The 21,577-nt window shown below is 34.1% G+C and overlaps 3 protein-coding genes across 7 annotated transcripts in view; 1 reads left to right on the top strand and 2 right to left on the bottom strand.

Moving 5' to 3' along the window:
- LOC118733967 (protein shifted) overlaps positions 1-11,066 on the top strand; it is a 109,900-nt gene extending 98,834 nt beyond the window's left edge. For all 5 annotated transcript variants that reach the window (XM_036463627.1, XM_036463625.1, XM_036463626.1 and 2 more), the window contains exons 5-8: positions 853-1,053; positions 10,039-10,134; positions 10,199-10,402; positions 10,466-11,066. In XM_036463627.1, the coding sequence (XP_036319520.1) occupies positions 853-1,053; positions 10,039-10,134; positions 10,199-10,402; positions 10,466-10,497 (533 nt within the window). In that variant the 3' untranslated portion in view covers positions 10,498-11,066. The remainder of the gene's footprint in view (positions 1-852; positions 1,054-10,038; positions 10,135-10,198; positions 10,403-10,465) is intronic.
- LOC118733968 (5-demethoxyubiquinone hydroxylase, mitochondrial) lies at positions 1,331-9,954 on the bottom strand. The gene is made up of 3 exons (XM_036463628.1): positions 9,519-9,954; positions 9,338-9,456; positions 1,331-1,585 (listed from the first exon to the last, which is right to left on the bottom strand). Exons 1-3 carry the CDS (start codon positions 9,904-9,906, stop codon positions 1,427-1,429), a joined length of 666 nt encoding a protein of 221 aa, XP_036319521.1. The 5' UTR covers positions 9,907-9,954; the 3' UTR covers positions 1,331-1,426.
- Positions 11,067-13,231: 2,165 nt separating the features above from the next.
- On the bottom strand, positions 13,232-14,253 carry LOC118733969 (RNA-binding motif protein, X-linked 2). Its single transcript, XM_036463629.1, has one exon. The coding sequence runs from the start codon at positions 13,743-13,745 to the stop codon at positions 13,308-13,310; it is 438 nt and encodes a 145-aa protein (XP_036319522.1). The 5' UTR covers positions 13,746-14,253; the 3' UTR covers positions 13,232-13,307.
- Positions 14,254-21,577: the final 7,324 nt, after the last annotated feature.

The raw sequence follows: 21,577 nt of genomic DNA, 5'->3' as shown, positions 1-21,577 counted from the left end.
GTGAACAACCAAAATGATCCATTCTACACCCACTGTGGTCACACATAAAAACACTTGATTGTCTATCGCTTTTATTTCATTTGCTCCTACTATAATAACACTGGTTTACAGCCAAAATGTTCAATGGCTGCCACTGTCCAATTCCTATGCAGAATTGCTCGGTGATTCCGTATATCGTAATACGAAATACGGCAAATGAACGCCAATGAAATTCGATAGGCCTGATAGTTTCTGAGAAATTAATTAACAAACAAATAAAAAAACAGACGTTATTTTTATTTTTCCCCTGTTAAAGTTTGAATTTTTTTAATCGAAAGTGATGTACATATATACGGTTTATGGAGAATTTTATTGGATTTCATTTGCCGTATTTCGTACTATGATTGTGCAATTGTTTCGTAAGATATACGTGATTAAGTGGAACCATTCTTTTTTAAGCTGAATAACGGTAAATTGCAAATATAACGAAAACGCATCCATAGAAAAAAAATTAACACGATTTTCGGAATCACCGAGCAATTCTACATAGGAATTGGATAGTGGCGTCTGGAGAACAAAGCCCAAACTAAAATTTGTGATCCAGTGTAATTTATAAAAATCAAAATACAGATTCCTCACAGTGCATGGCTTTTTATTACATTTTACAGTTAATGGACAAATTTATTCATATTACACTGCTCCTGCACTGATTTTGAATTTATAGACCGCTTGAACGCCCTACTGCTGAGCTTAACTGCATTTGTTTATTAAATTTTTGTCAGAGTTATGTATTGTTTGCCAATGCTTTAGTACTTAATAAGCATTTGCTTTGACATTATTTTGTATTGCTATTGTTAAATTTATGATTTCAAGGTCCCGATCCCGAATGTAATTTGAAATGTGGCGATAATGGATTTTGTAATCATCATAAAATTTGCCAGTGCAAAGCTGGCTACACGGGTCAATACTGTCAGGCGGCATTTTGTTTTCCGCAATGTCTAAATGGCGGCAATTGCACAGCGCCATCGGTGTGCACCTGTCCTGATGGCTACCAAGGCACTCAGTGCGAAGGAGGTAAGTTAAAATTATTATTTGCATTATTATATTTCATTATCAACCCAATTCTTAATACTCCCGGGGAGTTTGTTCTCCGGGGAATTTGTTTCTCCCGAAAAAGAATCCTCCAATAATTAAATAACCAGGGAGTAGAATTTTCCCCAAAAGCTTGGGAGGGGGAAATTCGAACTTCGAAGAAGCTGTTTGACACTTTTTTGAGATCTGCACTCCGCCATTTAATATAAAAAGTCCGCAAGGAATTTTTATTCATGATAGGAGGAAAGGGAAAAGGGAGTTTCTGTTCAGAATCGGCCTGTATATTTTTTTTGCAAAAAACTTCTATACATGTAGATAGGTATAAATATTACAATCACTGAAAGGGTGCACTTATTTATATACGCTTTGAAATGGCAATAGCCGTTTTGCAACCAATTTTGATCACCTCAGTCATTGCTTTGTAAAACGGTGCTTGCTCGGCGCCACAATCAATGCCTGTGTCGTGGTGTTCTTGCTCCTCATCGCGGAATTTGGTTATGACATCTAAGAGTTCCTGCAAATAGTAAGTGGCAAAAGTGAAACAAAAATTTCAAATTTTCGATTCGTACAAAAACAAGAATACACCGCATTATTCCATGTATGGATGTGCGTATGTACATGTAGTATATAATGTGTCAAATAAAACGATTGTTTTTTTTTCTTTCGGTTGCATATCAAAATTTCAGCCCTCTATCTTCATTTTTCAGTTAGCGCTTGCAAGATTTTTTAGCAAAATGGGCCACTAGGATGCGTTTTAATGTAAAAAACTTGAAAGAAAAGTGGAAACAATGTTTCTCAGCAATGTTTTGAAACAGTGTTTCTTCATGTTTATTTGCACCAAAGTGTACCCAGCAACCGCGTTTTTGGTAGAATTAACGCTTTTTAGTAAAAAATAAACTGCAGATTCAGATTTCTCGTGCCCGAAAATCCCCAGAAAGGTCTTTTGATAGCATAAATATTTGCATTTTAATCACTTTTAATTGATTTAAATGCTGCTCTCCGATCACCAACTTCAATTAAAAAAAAGCTTAAAATCGCCAACCTGGGAAAATTGATGAATTACTTTTCTATATGCAATCCAAACTTTCAGAAAAACTGGGTTTCGTCAATTAAATGCCTAGCCGACTGTGGAACACAATACATCCTCAAATTTTATAATGAAAGACTGCCAGCACGGAAGTTAACATTAATATATGTACCTATGCTAGTGACATGAGTCAATAGTATATTGATGAGATTTTAGGAACTTTTAAGCCAACAAAACTTGTTAATGAAAAATAATAAAAAATTTATTTTTTTATCTTGATTGTTCTTTTAGGTAAAATCATCTCAAATCATAATATCTTTTAAAATGCGATATAGGGATCAATGAAAGTATGAAAAATATTTTCATTAAATCATTAAATTTCATAACGTAATTAACTATGTATATAAGATTTTCTTCTCAAAAAGTTTTTTAATAAGGTTTTAAAAGTAGATCGAAATATAATTTTTAGAAAAAATTCACTGGGTTCAAGCTCTGTCAAAGCAACATAGCAAAGAAAACAAGTAATTTTTAGTAAAAAAAAAACCGACTTCAACTCCCATATAAAAAAAAAAATATATATATATATATCTCATGATCCACTGATCGGATCTCAACCAGATTAGTATGGGACCACCTCTGAGACACTACCTTTCCGATGCAAAAGAAGAATTATCGAAATCGGTTGACGTGGTCCAAAGTTATGCGGTAACATACATAAAAAAAAAAAAAAAAAAAAAGATTCCGACGAACTGATAACCTCCTCCTTTTTTGGAAGTCGGTTAATAAATAAAATAAAATAAAATAAAACTGTTTAATATACAACGCTTCTATTAATGGACTAAAAAGTAGAAAATAATATTTCTCAGTCCCACAGAATTTGTTTTGATAACTTTTGATTTTGAAATTTTAGCAAAAGTCATTATAAACAATTAATGCCATTGAAAACGAAAAACGTGGAGCGCATGCAGTACAAAGCATTCGATTTCATTGACAATAGTCAAACTACATAACATTCTACAGCGAAAGTACAAATTTGAGATCGATTTTAAGCCGTCGTTATTCATTTGCCCACATACATACATATGTTACTTTTCATATCAATTCAAGTGTATTAAATGCGCCCACGCTTTTCATTTTCAATGGCATTAATTGTTTATAATGACTTTTGCTAAAATTTCAAAATCAAAAGTTATCAAAACAAATTCTGTGGGACTGAGAAATATTATTTTCTACTTTTTAGTCCATTAATAAAAGCGTTGTATATTAAAAAGTTTTTTTTTATTTTATTTATTTTCTACTTTTTAGTCTTGTCTGTACAAAATTTTGCAATTATATTTATATTAAAATAATTCAACTTGCAGTAAAAGAGAACAGAAGACTATGCAAGCACAATGTTGGTTGCTCACATTTAGTATAAACATACATATGTACATACATACATATAGCAGCAGTTTATTTCATTTAAAGAAATGGCGTGTCGTCCATTTCCGCTGTGACGTATATAAATAGTGCATATATTTAGGCGGAATATTTAACTTCTTCTGGCGGGGCAACATCTAGAGTCTTCTAATTGTATCTCCTTGATATGATGCCTACAACGAGGTTGATATCTAGACTAGGTTGATATCTAGAATTTTCCATAAATAGCTTTGCTACATTTATAGTAGGTACATTCTTTTGCAGCCGAGCTACAAAAGAACACTCGCTTAAATGACGAAATACACGCAAAGCAACAACACAAACTCGGCTATTTATCCGAGCTCAGCCAGGTCGGTTCAAAAATACGCGACCTGAATGGGAAAGTGGAGGGGAAATTTTTGCTTCCTTTTATACGTGACTTATATTTTAAAAGAGTATATATATTACGCAAATACCTCGCATAATTACTCATTTAAATTGGTTTTTGTATCTAAATCCCGTTAAACTAATCATATTTTCTTGCCAGCTACCAACAGGGTTGCTTAAGTAGCTAAAAGGAAATTTTACCCGAGTTGAGCGTTCTTTTGTCGCTCGCTTACAAAAAAAAGCAGCTAGTATAAATGGTGGTCTGGACATACAACATTCAAAGCGGTCTGGACATACAACATTGCAAGTTGATAAAAGCGTTGTAATAATATATCTCAGTCCCATAGAATTTGTTTTGATAACTTTTGATTTTGAAATTTTAACAAAAGTCATAATAAACAATTTATGAGATTGAAAACGAAAAACGTGTAGCGCATGCAATACAAAGCATTAGATTTAATTGACAATATTCAAACTACATACATAACATAGACCTAAAATTTTTACAGCGAAAGTACAAATTTGAGATCGATTTTAAGCGGTCGTTATTAATATACCCACATACATAATATATTACTCTTCAATTTCAAATCAGGCCTATTACATGCGCCCCACGCTTTGAATCATGATAAAAACATTACAAGGTAAATTCATTCTCTCATTTCGTCGGCCATGATTTTTTTCTGACGTTTGCCAACATTTTAAAATCATATAAAATTGAAAATAAAAAAATTAAATTGTTCACAATTGTTGTTGTTTGAGATTGAAAATGAGAATGTGTGTGTGAGTTTGAGTTTTGATTTTAAAATTATATTGTTGGCAAACGTCAGACTGCCTCTCAATGGTTTTACCTTGTTATGTTTTTATCATGCTTTGAATTTTCAATCTCATAAATTGTTTATAATGACTTTTGCTAAAATTTCAAAATCAAAAGTTATCAAAACAAGTTCTATGGGACTGACAAATATTATTTTCTAATTTTAGTCCATTTATAAAAGCGTGGTACATTAAAAAGTTTTTTTTTAATTTATTTCATATTTTTAAGTCTTGTCTGTATAAAATTTTGCAATAGATACTAAAATAATTCAACTTGCAGTGAAAAGAGAACAGAAGACTATTCAAGCAAAATGTTGTTTGCTCACATTTAGTATTTGCCTACATATGTACATACATACATATAGCAGCAATTAATTTCATTTAAAGAAATGGCGTGTCGTCTATATCCGCTGTAGCGTATGTAGTGCATATTTTTAACTTCTTCTGGCGAGGCGACATCTATCTCTAGAGTTTTTCTAATTGTATGTCTTTGATATGATACCTACGACGAGGTTGATATCTAGACTAGGTTTGCCATAAATACCTTTGCTATATTTATAGTATAAAAATGGTGGTCTGGACATACAACATTGCAAGTTGATAAAAGCGTTGTAAAAACACGGAGTTGTATTTGATGTAAGGCTATTTTGTCAAGAATTTAATTCCCTAAAAACCACATTAAGATTTTTCTTTTATTTAATTGTTTATAAAAAGAGTTGTGGAGCAAAATTTTTTTCATTGAAAATTCTTATTTTTGCGAGCGCTAACTGAACAAGTATTTCTTAAACAAAAAACAAAACCGACTTCAATTCTCATGTAAAAATTTAAGATTATCGTTAATTTTTTCATGATCCGATGATCGGATTTAAACCAAATTAATATGGGACCACCTGTGAGGTAAAGAATTATAGAAATCGGTTAACGTGGTCCAAAGTTATGCGGTAACATACATAAAAAATAAAAATAAAAATAAAATAAAATAAAATAAAATAAAATAAAATAACATAAAATAAAACAAAATAAAATAAAATAAAATAAAATAAAATAAAATAAAATGAAATGAAATGAAATGAAATGAAATGAAATGAAATGAAATGAAATGAAATAAAATAAAATAAAATAAAATAAAATAGAATTAATAAAATAAAGAAAATAAAATAAAATAAAATTAAATAAATTAAAATAAAATAAAATAAAATAAAATAAAATTAAATTAAATTAAATTGAACAAAATAAAATAAAATAAAATAAAATAAAATATATTAAAATAAAATAAAATAAAATAAAATAAAATATTCCGACGAATTGATAACCTTTCTCCTTTTTGTGATGTCGGTTAAAAATTAAGATAGAGGGCTGAAATTTTGCCAACATTATTTTGTTGTAAAGGTTAGTATTCTGTTCACAGCCGTGAAATTTTGCCAGCAACACATATTGTTTTCACATTGACACACCAAAAATTGAAGCAAAAAATAAATAAAATTTCAATCAAACGGATTTGTGTTATTCATGGGCGTCGTGATATATGTATCTTATTTAATTATCTTTCTTAGCTTTTCTACATTATGTGAAGTTGAGAGAATGAAGTAAAATATAGTTTTTTGGTCAAATACGATGTTTGATTTCATTGTTTTTCATTGTTTGCAATCAAATTTGTTGTACATAGCGATGTGTACAAACATTAGTTAATTTTACTTGAGGCGCCCCAAAACCTATACCGGGATTCATTCCGATTACTAAAACATGCCAATCCCATACTTATGAAAAAAGATGGTTATATGAAACTGATCTCGTAGCCATTGAAAAAAGGGATTAAATTTTTGCCTAAGAGACCAACGGGCATAAGCTGAAATTACGAACAGCGTCGCACACGGACAGCTAAGCTAATAAAAACGAGCCATTCACTTGAAGTTTTCGAAAAAGTCTTATGATAATAAGTCATCATCCGCAATTTTTTGAACCGTGAAATAAGTTTTCACTATAAGTTAGGGTAAGGTTTAACCCCTAGAGCCCCTCCCCCTTTGTGTTCGCCGCTACTGAATTCTATAAACTGTCAGTTTTCGCACAATTTAAAATATACACTAGGGTGCCCATCGAAAATGCTTTTTTTTTGGAAATTTCACAATGTGTATACCAAATTTGGTCGAGGTCGGGCAAGTAGTTTTTGAGATACGCATATATCATATAAAAGGACGGTGCCACTCCCCCTTTTCCTAAAATTTCTTGAAAACCCACTTTTGCTAAAGAGCAATTATATCTATCAATTTTGAATAAATTTTGATGAACTCCTTAACCACACTGCTCAAAAAATCTGAAATTCCGGTACATACACACATATAAATTCAAGGCCGCATTTAAGAAAAGTCGCCTAAATTCGACAATTTGTATGCGATTGCAATAAATGAGATATCAATTTATTGGAAAATAGATTTAATTTTAGATAGTACTCCATATTTTGAAATTATAGAAATTGTCGATGGTCAAAAGTTAAAAAATTAAGAGAAATATGGGTCTTTTTTTAATTTACCCGATAAAAAATCCCCACAAGCCTAGTCCGACAATAGATTATTATACACCATTTTGAAGGCCTATATATCCTCTTCTCAGATAATATTCGATCTTTGAAATCTAATCAAAACTAGTCATTCAAAAGCTCATAAATCTACAAAATCCTATTATCTGACATAAATCGACAGGTCGGGACCTCTAAATCACCTTTAAAAAATCTATAAAAACAGGCAATAATATTTCTCATAAAAACGAATAAAATTAGGGGGTAGGGTCTTCAAATTTCCAAAAAAAAACTTTTTCGATGGGCACCCTGATGTACATGTGTATTTTAAATTGTCGTGGAAATTTTATTGCTAGCTTCATGTTGCCAACAAGTTGCAAGCTTTTTCACAGCGTGAACAGAATACGTAATACTATGCATAACCGATAACAAAATTTCGATATGGGACCGAAAGAAAAAACATTCGTTTTATTTGACACAGTCTAATGTACACTTGTGCTCATATAATTAAGTTATCCAGTAGTAAAATTGCAATAATCGAAATAACATAGCAACTCTTGACATAACGGTTTATATTTTTTTCATAAAGTAACTGCGTAGTGTGTCAAAAAATAAGAGAGGAATAAGTTCTATTTTTCATCTCTATTTATGGTAAAAGTGCATTTGTTTCACCGAAAGTTAAAACGTAAGTGCTCACATAATTAAGTCTTCTTACTTAATTGCCATAAATTTGCTAAAATATCAAACCTCCACTGATTTATTTTCGTATTTCGTGTTATATCCTTAGCAATCGATTTAAAAATTTCTAAAATGGGTAAGAACAGGAGCTCTAATCCTTCCGAAAGGAAGATCATATGGGAGTGCTTCCAAAAATGTAAGACAGTAGCGAAAGTAACACAGGTATTGGGCTTTTCCAGAGGAAAGGTTGTCAATGCTATTCAGCACTACCAAAAAAATGGAATTTTCTATAATCTACCGCGCAATAAGCCTAGGAAGACAACTGCTTTTGACGATAGAAAATTAGTCAGATTGAGTAAGGCAGACCCTTTTTTAACCTCCAGGGAAATTAGGGCCCAATTAGAATGCAATTATGGTATACAAATATCGGCACAAACCGTACGTCGACGACTGCAGAAAAATGGCCGGATCGCCAGACGTAAGCCCAATGTTTCAAAAAATAATATTTTAAGAAGATTGTCCTTTGCCAAACAACATTTGAACAAAGGCTTAGATTATTGGAAACTAATTGTTTGGAGCGATGAGTCTAAATTTAATGTTTTCGGCAATGACGGAAGACCTTATGTAAGACGTCCGCCATTGCAAGAATTAAACCCCAAGTACACAAAAAAAACAGTAAAACATGGTGGCTCGTCAGTAATAGTTTGGGGATGTTTTACGTCGTCAGGTGTCGGTCCGATTGTCCAAATCCAAGGCAAGATGACGGGTGTTATATATAAGGAAATTCTAGAAGAACATCTAGTTGGGGATTACGCTGACGACTTGCCACTTGCTTGGATATATCAGCAAGATAACGACCCCAAGCACTGCTCTCGGGTCGTTAAGGACTGGATTAATGCAAATCACATTACATGTCTTGAATGGCCGGCGCAAAGCCCACACTTAAACCCCATAGAAAACCTATGGGGTATTATAAAGAGAGCAGTTGCAGCGCGAAAACCTACAAACAAGGTTTCTTTATGGGAGATTATTAAGGACGAGTGGAGTAAAATCACTCCGCAGCAATGTGAGTCTTTAGTCCGCTCCATGAATAGGAGATGCGATGAAGTGATTCGTCAAAAAGGATTCCCAACGAAGTACTGACTGGCATTTATTGAAAAAACGATAACTTGGCTTTAATATGCATTACTTTGGCGGTGACTTAATTATATGAGCACGAATCATATGGTCAAATATAATATTAAAATTAACTAAAATTAATTCAATACTTTTAAACATTAAAAATGTAAACAAACTTTGAACATGAAATCCGCAGTTTTGATTCTATATGTTTTTTTGTTCATTTTCAATAATAAAACCACTTTTTTTAGATATATATTTTTTGCTGTATGGTGTAACTTAATTATATGAGCACAAGTGTATACATATATCAAAGCATACTTAGTCACCTTATCTGGTTTAGGAGATTCCATGATTTGTCGCAGTTGCTCATTGTAATGATCCACGATGACTGTTTCCACAGCAACAGTGCACGCCATAGCCGCTTTCTCTCCCAGCAGTGCTGTGCCTGAAATAAAAAATTAATACCTAACTTCAAAAAAGTTCAACCCCAAAGTTTTACAAATGTACCTGCACCCAACACAAAGCCGGCCACATTCCAAATTGGTAACATTATCGTTGGCCGCACACGGTGTTCTTGTATTAGATTCTCGAATCTCTTCCGATGCTCTTTCTCCTGCTCCCACATGTGTGCGATTGTCTTGCCCATTGGGCCATTGCCCAAAACGTACATTTGCCCCGCATAGATGCGATCAGCGCCCAATTCGCCAGCATGATCAACACGTATGATCTCATCTGTCAGAGGTGTTGGCCGCTTTCGTAATGTGGTCGTCTTGGAATCTGCTGTCTGTGGGCTGCCGTGCTCGGTTGAGGCATTTCGACTTTGCTGCTGTAAAATCGAACGGCACTGGATAAGACCCCAGCTGTTGGTGCGGGAGAAGGTAGAGAAGCGTGACATGCTTGAATACTATTTGCAAAGTTTCTAAACAAGTGAAAGTAGATACCACATATTAAATGGCAATAAGTATTTGTAGTTTAGTAGTTGAAAACTATATTTAATAACTCCAACTTTGAAATCAACTATTTTCAGGCATCTGCACCGAGAAATGCTTAAATGGCGGCAAGTGCATACAAAAGGATAAATGCCAGTGTTCCAAAGGATACTATGGACTACGATGTGAATATTGTAAGCTTATATTTTTTTATTCTTTTATTTTTATAAATACTTCTACTGCGTTATTTGTCCACAGCTAAATGTGTGATTCCATGCAAAAATGGCGGTCGCTGCATTGGCACCAATATTTGCCGCTGTCCAAGCGGGTTGCTCGGTAATCATTGCGAAATCGGTCGTAGGCAGCGTTCGACCTGCAGGCGTCCTTGTAAGCATGGCGTGTGTATGCCAAATAAGACCTGCAAATGTGATCCAGGCTTCTATGGACAGTATTGCAATGCAAGTACGTAAGGGTAACAATCGTTTTAAAATTTCTTTGGACTGAATTTTTGCTTATTTCTTACAGGAATAAAAAAACATCGTAAAATTCATAGATAGGTACAATGGCTGCATTGGAAAAATCTCCCCTTTCTTACTTTTACTACTTTGTCGGATTATTAATGGATACAATAGCGGTATTCACCAGTGAGCAAGTGGCCTGGCAGACTGGTGTCAACAGTCATCTGCTCTTTTGCCAGAGCGCCAGGCCACTTGCTCAATTTGGTGAATACCACTAATGTATTTGTAAATTTTTACTAGAGTGATAAATATACATAAGTTTCCCGTTTTGTTTTTCGTAACGTGCATGTTTTAATGGGAGCGCGCATAGTTAAGGCCAAAGCGTAGATATGTATATGCGCTCCGGTTGAAACATACACGTTTTGTAATCGACGCTTCGCTCAATGCTTTGCTCGCCTCTCCAGTATGTTTTTAGCCTAGCGCTGAGCTATCACTACATATCTTTATAAAGTAATGTTTTATAAGTATAAATAATACTACAATATTCGTATGCCCAGTAAAGGCACATTAGAATCATCTATTTCTAGAAATGTGATAAACTTAAATAATGAAACAAAATTTTACTTCGAGGAAGTCTGAAAATTTCTAATTTATAATTGGAAGTAAGCATTTTTATAAAATAAAAATATGTATGTATTTAAAATAATGAATATATTTTTCGCGCATATTTGCCAAAGAATTACCCTTATGAAAGTGCACATTGTGTGTATGGGCTTGGGCCACCCCCAGAAAACAATATAGTACTACCTACTCTTTCTCTCAATTAAACCTGCAATGAATTTGTTTGATTTCGTTCTTGCGATGCACACGACTTTAGCCGTATGGCAGCCTCACGTCACGCGCCACCTTTCACCCCATTTCTGGAGATTGTGGAGAAAAAATTTTCTTTATATAGTTTTGATTTCGGATGCGATGTGGTCCTCACTTGAGCAGGTAAGAAAGGTAGGTAAAAACGTTACTTACCTTTGCTAAAGTCGAAGTGCTGTTTTATATATATGTTTTACCTAAGCATGCCTTAAACTCAATTTTTCCCAATCAAAGCACTGTGTATCAGTTATAAATATTTAGGCTGTCGTCTTAAACGCATCAATGCATAGCATCAGTCTCTTTTATTCCTAAGTCATGGCGTACAATACAAATATCCGATATGCGCAACCATAAAGAAATGCCAATATGTATTTAATAAAGCTGCGCTAATTGGATACTCTTATCACCTGTGGTTAAGAAATAACTTTTTAAAATCATTTACCGCGCGATTGAAATTAAGATGTAATAGTTTTGCTGTGTGGATTTTTAGTGGTTTCTGTTGAATCGGCTACTTAGCCCTGTGCAAACTGTAGTGAGTTTGTAGGTATTTTCTTTGCTCATTCTTAAAAGATCCCTGGTTTTAAGTTAGCCCTAGGATACCCAGAACTGCCGGGTAATCCTATACGATCATGTATGGTTTCACCGCTGCCTGGCTTTCTAATGGTAACTTCAGCAATTCTGCCCTTGATCTCCCTGTGCGTAGCGACCATGTCAACCGAGTGGAGTACGGAGCCGGACCTCGCTAGTTCGTTTGCTGTCTCATTTCCGCAAATGTTCTATACCCCGGGACACATATTAGGGTAATTTCGTATTGATTAGAAATCGAGGGCAGCTCTCTCCTGAAGTCATCCTCCAAGTTGAGATCTAACAGAGGTAGAAGGGTGCCTGAATAGACGCATGACTATCTAAGAGGATAGGTATTCACCTGCGTTCTCGCTGATGCATTCTGTTTCATGTACGTTACAAAAGTTTCAACGAGGAGAACGCTTGCATGGTGCGGTAAGCGATATAATAACTTAAGGTTACATTTTTCAATGAAAATCGTTCGTAAAGACAGTTAAGCCCTCGACGAACTGGCCCCTCCCTGAGTCCAGTCATTGCAGCTTGGGAATTGCGTGCAGAGTATGTGGTGAACCAAGATTTTCACAGGATATAGTCAGTGGGCAGCGGTTTAATTTCAGGAGGTAGTGCGTTTGGATAGAACTTTGCCCGGACGGTCTTCCCTTCCATAACCTCAAGGCCGCAGTCTGATGGCGCTATTAGCAACCGATTTTCGGTTAAAAGATCTATCGGTAGTAAGTCGAGCAGAACGTTTAAATTTTTTTTGGAAAGGAGTGTTACTTGGGTTCGCTTTAAGGGGGCACGCGAAGAAGTGGTTGGTATCGTGAGCGGAACCTTCACATGGAGGACAAACGCTGCGAACGACATGATCTAGTCTGGATAAGTAGAAATTCAAACTGCTGCAATACCGTAAAATTCTTTAGTCGTTTGTATTGGATAACTCTTCCGATAAGCTCAGAATATGATGTAATTTGGAACGAACGGAGAACGAAAAATTTAAAAAAACTGGATCAAAACCGCAACCGCTTTGCCTCCAATACAAATTTGAAGAACGATTCCCGAAATTAAGTTATATTTTATGGCCTTAAAAATCAGCCGATTGTGTCTTAAGCGCCGAATATGCTAAAATATACGAAAAAAACGATTCCTTTGTTATCCTGACTTCCCACTGATATACATAATTTCCGCACGGCACTATTAACCTTTTCACTTTTCAAAACCTCATACAACTAACGCCCCTCTCCCTCAGGTCCGACCTCGACGAAACAGCACGTTTCTTTGGAACCCGTTAGTTGATTATCTAGCCAGACTAAGTGTCCACTAAAATGGGTTTCACGATACATACTAAAGAATCACAACAAATTTTCATTAACTTACTACATATGTACATACATACACACATATGTATGTATTTTCCCTTTATTTGATTTGTAGAAATACTATACATCATTTGTACATTTTTCAAAATTATTTTCTATCCTTCATGAGCGTTCCTTTTTCTGCACCATAGGTTTCGGCGCACAACCCTCCATATACAGTCTTAAAGTCTCTTCGTCCATTTTCTCATTTTCTTTCGGCGGTTTATAATCGGCCACATGATCTACCCGTATGGTACGTCCAAGTAGTTTAATGCCATTTAAATTGTCCACTGCCAAAATGGTTGAACGCTGATCTTCGTAGCATAGAAAGCAGAACCCTTTCGATTTGCCACTACTTTTATCTCTTATCAGGTTGATATTAACAATTTCGCCGTATTGTGAAAACACACAGATGACATCGCCCTCTGTGAGGGTGTAAGGCAGACCACCAACGAATATCCAAGCTGAATCTTTATACATTTCGTGCCATGATTTTTTGCCGCCTTTCAAATCTGTTTCACTGAGCTTGAGCACATTCTTCACATTTGTCATAGTATTCATGATGATAACAGTGTTGATATATTTGGGTTTATTCCTGGAGGAAGTGTCATAGATACATTTACATAAATATTATTGTGGCTGGTAATAGATTATTTTTTTTAATCATTCAGTGAGCTAAGAATACGCAGATATAAACTAGCAAAATTGGATTAACATTCAATCGAACTGTTCACTTATTTGATCGTTATATGTACATATTTATTTAAGAACCACAATTGTTAGATATTTTTATTTAACCTTTCCGGTAAAGGTAAGGTATTTGTACAACAAATTACATACGCATCTGGGGTAATTAACGTGAAAAGTCCCAAGCGCGCTAAGCGGTGCTAAACTACTTTTCGACTAGCTGGGAAGCAGACAGAAAATGGGAAAAATAATAGGAAAACTATGATTCCATAGATTTTTGTACGGGATATGCGATGGTTCTATGCGTTTTCCGAATTTCCCCATTTTCGTGGAGAAAATTCCAAACAAAAATTTATTTGTAATTTTTCTCAATGATGCGTACTTGTGCACAAGGGTATTATGACTTTGTTCACATAACGGTTGTTTGTAACATCCAAAACCATATATCGACTGCTGAGTGGAAGATCGACCTATCTCAGCAGCCAGTTCGGAAACACCCTCTCCCAAAAAACGTAACAAACTTTTTTACATGTTATTTGCATGGAAAATTTCAAATGCCCACAGACACCTCCAAAAAAAAGTCTGGATCCCCCGCTGGGTCTCTGTTTTTTTTTTTTTTGATTATGTACTTGGATGCGAAATAACACATATTGTAAAGTTTTTTAAGCATATTTGCGCTCCAATGCAACGAACATACTTGTTTTAAGCCATCTTACAAATGCTTTTGGGTAAGGCTTCCTCAAGTTGGCACCGAATTTACCAACATTAATATTTTTCAATGATATTCAGGCAGCGCCGAGGTTTGTAGTAGAACAGTAGACTGTGTAATTTTTGTTGAAAAATTCCAAATAGTTTTTATTAATCAACGATTGGAAATTTTTGCAGTGTTTTGGAAATTTTTATTTTTCTTTGAAAGTAAGTGTCCGAATGAAAAAATTTTTTGGTGCAGACTTAAGAAACGGTAAAATATACAATTAAATTATTTGGGTTACAAAAATAAATGCAGAAATGTTTATTACATAAGTTGTTGATAAACATTTTCTATATTCCTCCCCGATCTGACTTATCAGTGTATTCACAACATTTATCTTTACTGAAATCAATTAATTCAGTGATTAAACCCTCTGATTCATTAATTGTGTTGGGTGACTTTAATTTACCAAATGTATCACGGAACATCATTGACAATGATATTGTACCTTTCTCGTCTAGCGCGTGCAACAACGTATTTTTAGAGGAGATGGCTGAACTCTGCCTGAATCAAGTTAATGTACTTCGCAATAAGTTTGGCAAAGTATTAGATCTTGTTTATGATGATGATGCATCTAAGTCGGCTGTAAATAAATGTGACCCACTAGTTTTGCCCGAAGATGTCTACCACCCTGCTATTGAGATATCTTACGAAATTATAAACGATGGTCAAAATTGCGATGTCCAAACATACGAACCAAATATTCGCTTTGATTTTTCGAAAGCCAACATTAAAAAACTGAATAAAGAATTGTCTAAATTGTCGTGGCCTATATACAAAGAAAAAGTTGAGCAAAGCGTTGCACATTTTATTTGTACTGTACATAGATTATTTGAAAAGTATGTGCCTAAACGCATTCCTGAACGTGTTCCTGAAGAACAAACACAGTTACTAAAGAACTGAGAAACTTGAAAAACAGAAAGTCACGTTATTTTAGATTACACAAAAAAAACCGGCTTACACTCATACTATGTAAAATACTCACTTTTGCGTCACAAGTTCTTTGAATTAAACAAAAAGTGTTATAAAGATTACTTGTGTAAAATCAAACGACGTATAATATATAGCCCCGAATCATTTTATGATTTCGTAAACTCCAAGCGAAATGTACGTGGCTTTCCTTCCGCCATGAAGTATCAAAATACCGTCTCTGGTGATAATCAAACAATTTCTAACATGTTCGCTCAGTTTTTTAAATCCAATTATTCCACTAACTCCCAAGCATACTTTGACTATCCTTTTAAACTAAGTCCAATTAACTCAATACATAACCCTATAATATCTCCCGATGATGTTTTAGTTTATCTGAAGTCCTTAAAGCAGTCTTTTAGTTATGGTCCTGACCAGATCCCCACTTGTTTTCTTAGAAATTGTGCTGATTATCTCTATGAGCCGTTAACAGCCTTATTTAATTTGTCTCTTAAAGAGGGCGTTTTTCCAACTGTATGGAAGGAATCGTTCATAACCCCCTTACATAAAAGCGGTAGCAGGTCTTCAGTGGAGAACTACCGGGGCATAGCTAAGCTTTCTGCAATTCCTAAATTATTTGAAGCAATTATAACAAATCGGTTGACGCATTCTATCACTTCAAGCATTTCATACAGTCAACATGGATTTTGCAAGGGCAAATCAACTTCTACAAATTTACTTGAATTAACATCCTATATCTCAGAAGCATTTAGTGAGAGCAAAACTGTTGATGTTATATATACTGATTTCAGTAAAGCATTTGACAAAGTGTGCCACTCGTTGCTCATCTATAAACTTGATCTTCTTGGTCTTCCGCCTAATTTTCTACGTTGGATCTCTTCATACCTCTATGATAGATCACAAAGGGTATTGTTTAAAAATACTATCTCTGACGTCATTGATGTTACTTCAGGAGTCCCTCAGGGTAGCCACCTAGGCCCGATTCTGTTCTTGCTTTTTATAAACGATATTTCTACAGATATAAAATTCTCCAAAATTTTAATGTATGCAGATGATGTAAAACTTTATAAATCGTACGTTTCAATTAAAGAAAGGTCTTTGCCATGATACAAAAAAGAAGGTAGTTCCATTTAATGACATTCGTTGTTGTTGCTAACCATTTGACTTTTAATAAAATTATGACATTTCATAAAATTCATGCTACCTGATCACCAGAGATATTTTTTTTTTTTTGTAAAAGTAAACAAAAATGTATGAAAATGAGTGAAGTTTAGTGAAGTTATTGAACATATATGAAAGGAGGGCTGCATGACCATCCGTCACCTCTCGAATTCAAGTACAGATTTCGATCATACCTTCTAGGTAATTTTTTAACCACTTAAAGAAATTATTGTTGTTGTCATAAAGATTCTAAAATGTATGCATGAACTTTATTAGGGCGAAACGAAACTATTTTGAGCACGGAAACAAATGTTGAGTCTTCAAGTGAAGTAATGTTAAAATTTGAAGAGGAGTTGCTCAGTGAAAATGTTTTCAAACCACTTAACGATATTGAAATATCCGCAGAAGAACTCGAGGTAAACTCCTTACCCTTTCGTTTTTATTTGATTTCTAATTTTTTTTAAGTAGCTCGCAGAAGAGCATGAAGCAGAAGATTTCATCAGTCCACTCAAAGATGTGGAATATGATGGACTTGAAAATTTTGCCGGCTACATAATTTCGAAAATGGGGTTGACAAAACTAGGCTTCAGGACGCATGTAGAAAGTGATCAAAATTATACGTATGTTAACTGTTTATCGGAGGGCGGTCTGTACAAGCCTAATTCAAGTTTTTTGCATACATTGGAAATTTTGAATTCAAAATTTGTTGAAATTAATGGTGATTCGCTAACCACAAACCCAAAATTTTTCAAAATCTGATGAGAAATTTAAAAGTAAATTTGGACCAAAATATTATATTAAGATTTTATTTGGGAAGAACATTCTTTAGAATTCGATTTTTAAATCGCAAAATTAAAGAAACGAAAATTGTATATCAAAATAAGAAAATGAAAAAAATAACAACATAATGCACTAATGGTTTTTATTATAAAATAAAAAGAATAATTACAATGTAACAGTTTACATTTTATATATTTTTAATAAAAGAGGGGCAAACCACGTAAGTAAAAAAATATCAAGTACTGATTGTGAGTTTTGATTTGAAATATTCTCACATTGGTAAAAATATGGGAAAGAAAATACTCCGATGTATTGTTTTAATATTATCAAAGTGGCAAGGCCGTTGATAATACTGACAATTTATGAAACTTCGAAAAATTTTATTATCCGTCAAAAGTTGTTTATTGAAACTACCTTCTTTTTTGTATCATGGTCTTTGCTACAATCAGACTTAAACAGCATGGCTTACTGGTGTAAAGTAAATCTTATGCCTCTAAATCTTAAGAAATGTAAAGTAGTGTGCTTCTCGCGAAGAGCTGTTCTGCCAGTTTCTTATATAATAGGTAACCATAACCTGGAACAGGTATACAATTGTGGATCTTGGTATCACAATGGATCCTAAGCTTAATTTTAATCTTCACATTAATGTGACAGTCAACAAGGCTAAAGGTGTACTTGCATTTGTGAAACGATGGTCAAAAGAATTTAGTGACCCTTATATCACTAAAACCCTGTTTACAACATTAGTTAGGCCGATTCTGGAATACGGCTCGGCGGTTTGGAATCCAAGGTATCAAATTTACTCAGACAAGATAGAATCAATTCAAAAACAGTTCCTACTTTTTGCTTTAAGAAATTTCCGATGGGATTCTCAATATAGTCTTCCACCTTATACGAGTCGCTTAAAACTTATTAACCTTCCTACACTTGCCAGTCGCAGGGAAATGCTTGGTATACTTTTTATGGTTAAATTACTGACAGGCTCAATTTCAAGTCCGTCTCTTCTGGCTGATGTAAGCTTTAATGTTCCCTCACGCGTATCAAGACACTTTTGTCCCATATTTCTGAAAGCTTGTAAAACCAATTTTGAATTGCACGACCCACTCCGTTGCTTATACCAGGATTTTAACTCTCATTCCAGCACGTTTGATATATCAGATCCGCTTTTCAGCATTAAGAAAGCGATACTCTCCTCTCTCAATAAGTGAATTATTGACATAAATACATAAAATCAGCTGATGAATTTAGTACTGTAGCTGAACAGTTTTAGATCTCGACACTTAACAAACTCCTGGCTATCGTGACTCGGCACAAAAATTTAAAATATTGGTTCCGTACGTCATGCGGACTGCGCCCCTCGTGCGGATGGGCGGGAATGGAGGGTAAAAACCGTTGGGATATTATTATTATTATTATTAAACCGGTTCACAGTAGCCAACCTTGACAGCTATGCGGCCATCATTGATTTTTTAACATTGGTAGATACTTACAAAATTTGGTCCTTTTTTGATTCAGCGCGTGAAGAAGAGCAGACGTACCAGCAAATACAATTTTAAAACCTACAACTAACCAACAAATTTCAAGCGAACTTGTATCAGTAAACGATTTCTTATATCACAATAAACTTTATACAATTAAAACCAGTAAATTGTTTTTCCATCCAGGTCTTACACATACAGTGATCAAAATAAAAATTAGGATTCTACATTTTAGCAAGGTTCGGCTATTTTTCTCTTGTTTATTTAATATTTGTTATTATTTTTATTTTTTTAAGTAAAGCTCTTTTCCTAACAAAAACCATATAAATCAAAATTTCCGACTTTGTGCAAAAACTATGAGAAGTAATTCTGCAAATTTTCACCAAAATTTCAAACTTTTTAATCAGAACCTTTAGAAAAAAAATTGGTTGCAGTTTTGTAGCTCATTAAAATTGAGAACAAAAAAGTGCAAGTGCAGCGAGCTGCTCATTTGCTTCCCTATCAACAAATTGTCGAACATACTAGCTTTGTATGAAAAGCATGCGTAGCACTGTTACTCTAAGGATGCTGTTTCAGGGCTAATACATACATCTAAGATCATTTACGAAGGTGTTAAGATCTATTAGCTTTTATGGAAAAAATTAGCAAAATTATTTATTGTCCCGTATTCGGCTCGCATATATATGGCCACCGTACGTATGACATTTTTCATTTGTACCATAATTCTCCTTTAAATATACCAAAATAGATTAAAATGCAGCATGCTGAAATTTTTTTTGCTGAAGTTCTCAGTTTTGGTAGGTTGATCGTTGAAATGAAAATTTTATAATTTTAAAGGTACATTTATAGCTATCTATATATATTAAATTTTTTTGGATCAAGGATCGGTGTTTGTAGGAGATTCTCCTTTTTGAATGCGTCATAACTTATTCATTCCGATATAATTAATTAATTAAAAAATATTAAAGATAATTAATTGATGTTTTAAAAAGGTTTTCCTTATTCAAAAGTAATCAATTGTATAAATTGCCAAATCGGAGAAAATGTACCAAGCAGAAAATAAATTTCCAAATTAACCACCAGTGGCAACTATGGATGTAATCAACTTTTTGGACGAACCGGCTAAATTGGCAAAAAAAGGCTAAAAACGGCTGAACTGTTTCAACTTAATTTTCCATGTTTTATTTAAAGAAATCATAAGTAGAAAGACTAGTTCTAGGAGAGAAGTTGCAAATTCAAGCTGGAAAAAATTTACCAGCAAGAATTTGCAATTAGGAAAAACATATGATTGTGGCACATGGTTGCATTTTTTGTCGACGATAATTCGAATAAACAGGTTCGTCAAATTTAAAAATTTACAAAGCGATTTTATAATGAAAAATTTAAGTAAATTCTTGTTTACTTAATTAATTTAGTTAATTCCAATGATTTGAAACGTACTCGGAATGCAATCTCAACCAGAGTCGATATAGGAAACCCGCAGTTACTACGGCAAAAAAATTTAAAGGTATGTTGAAGAAAGTCGGACTAACAAGAAATATACATGTAGATCTTGTTTTTTGCCCTCTGAAAGAATTTTAAAAATTCTATACAAATTTCTTATGTTAGAAATGCAACCGTGAACACTAGCTGGCAGGGAAACTTGCAAGTTCCGGCAAATTGGCGTTCGTACAGAAATTTGCAAGTTTCTCTACCTCAGAGAGTATTTGGGAGCATTTTTTCTTACTAACTGATATTTTGAGTGATAATTTTTGCTGGATTTTCGACCAGAGAGTTTTGCTTTACATAGAAATTTGTGCTCTTTTACTTTCATTTTGACGCATTTCAGTGTTGGTTCTTTCAATTCAAGTTGGCCTTCGGTTTTTTATACCCGAGCGCACTTGTGCACAAGGGTATATTAATTTTGTTCACATAACGGTTGTTTGTAACAGCCAAAACGAATCGAGATAGATATAGACAAATGTATACATAAATGCTCAGAATGAATAGAGAAATCGATTAAGCCATGTCTGTCTGTCCGTCCGTCCGTGTACACGATAACTCGAGCAAAAATTGAGATATCTCAACGAAATTTGGTATGTAGGTTTCCGTTAACCCAAGGTAGGTTGGTATTGAAAATGGGCGAAATCGGACTGTAACCACGCCCACTTTCCATATAACGGTAATTTCCAGAAATACGAAAACTGCGATATTTTAGTAACTACTGAAGATAATTCACTCAAAATTGATATTTACAATAATTTTCAGACGAAAAATAAGAATATTATAAATTTTTGAAAATGGGCGTAGCCACGCCCACTTATGGTTACATGTGTATATCTTGGTAACCGCTACACCAATTTCTTCCAAACTTGGCACAGTTGTTGGTCTTGATACAGCATACTAAATGGCCGAAAATTTTAAAAATCGGACAATAACCACGCCCACAAACCATATAACGGTAATTTTCGGAAATACGAAAACTGCGATATTTTAGTAACTACTGAAGATTATTCACTCAAAATTGATATTTACAACAATTTTTAGACGAAAAATAAGAATATGTAACATTGGATAAAATAATTTCATTTAGTTAAGTTTCGGAGTCGGTAATGCAACCCTGCTCC

This window comes from Rhagoletis pomonella, unplaced genomic scaffold (assembly GCF_013731165.1).
Source record: "Rhagoletis pomonella isolate Grant_MI unplaced genomic scaffold, Rhpom_1.0 Rhpom_scaffold_00002, whole genome shotgun sequence".
Lineage (NCBI taxonomy): Eukaryota > Metazoa > Arthropoda > Insecta > Diptera > Tephritidae > Rhagoletis > Rhagoletis pomonella.
Note: the sequence above shows the minus strand (reverse complement) of the source record. Positions and strands in the feature narration are given on the sequence as shown.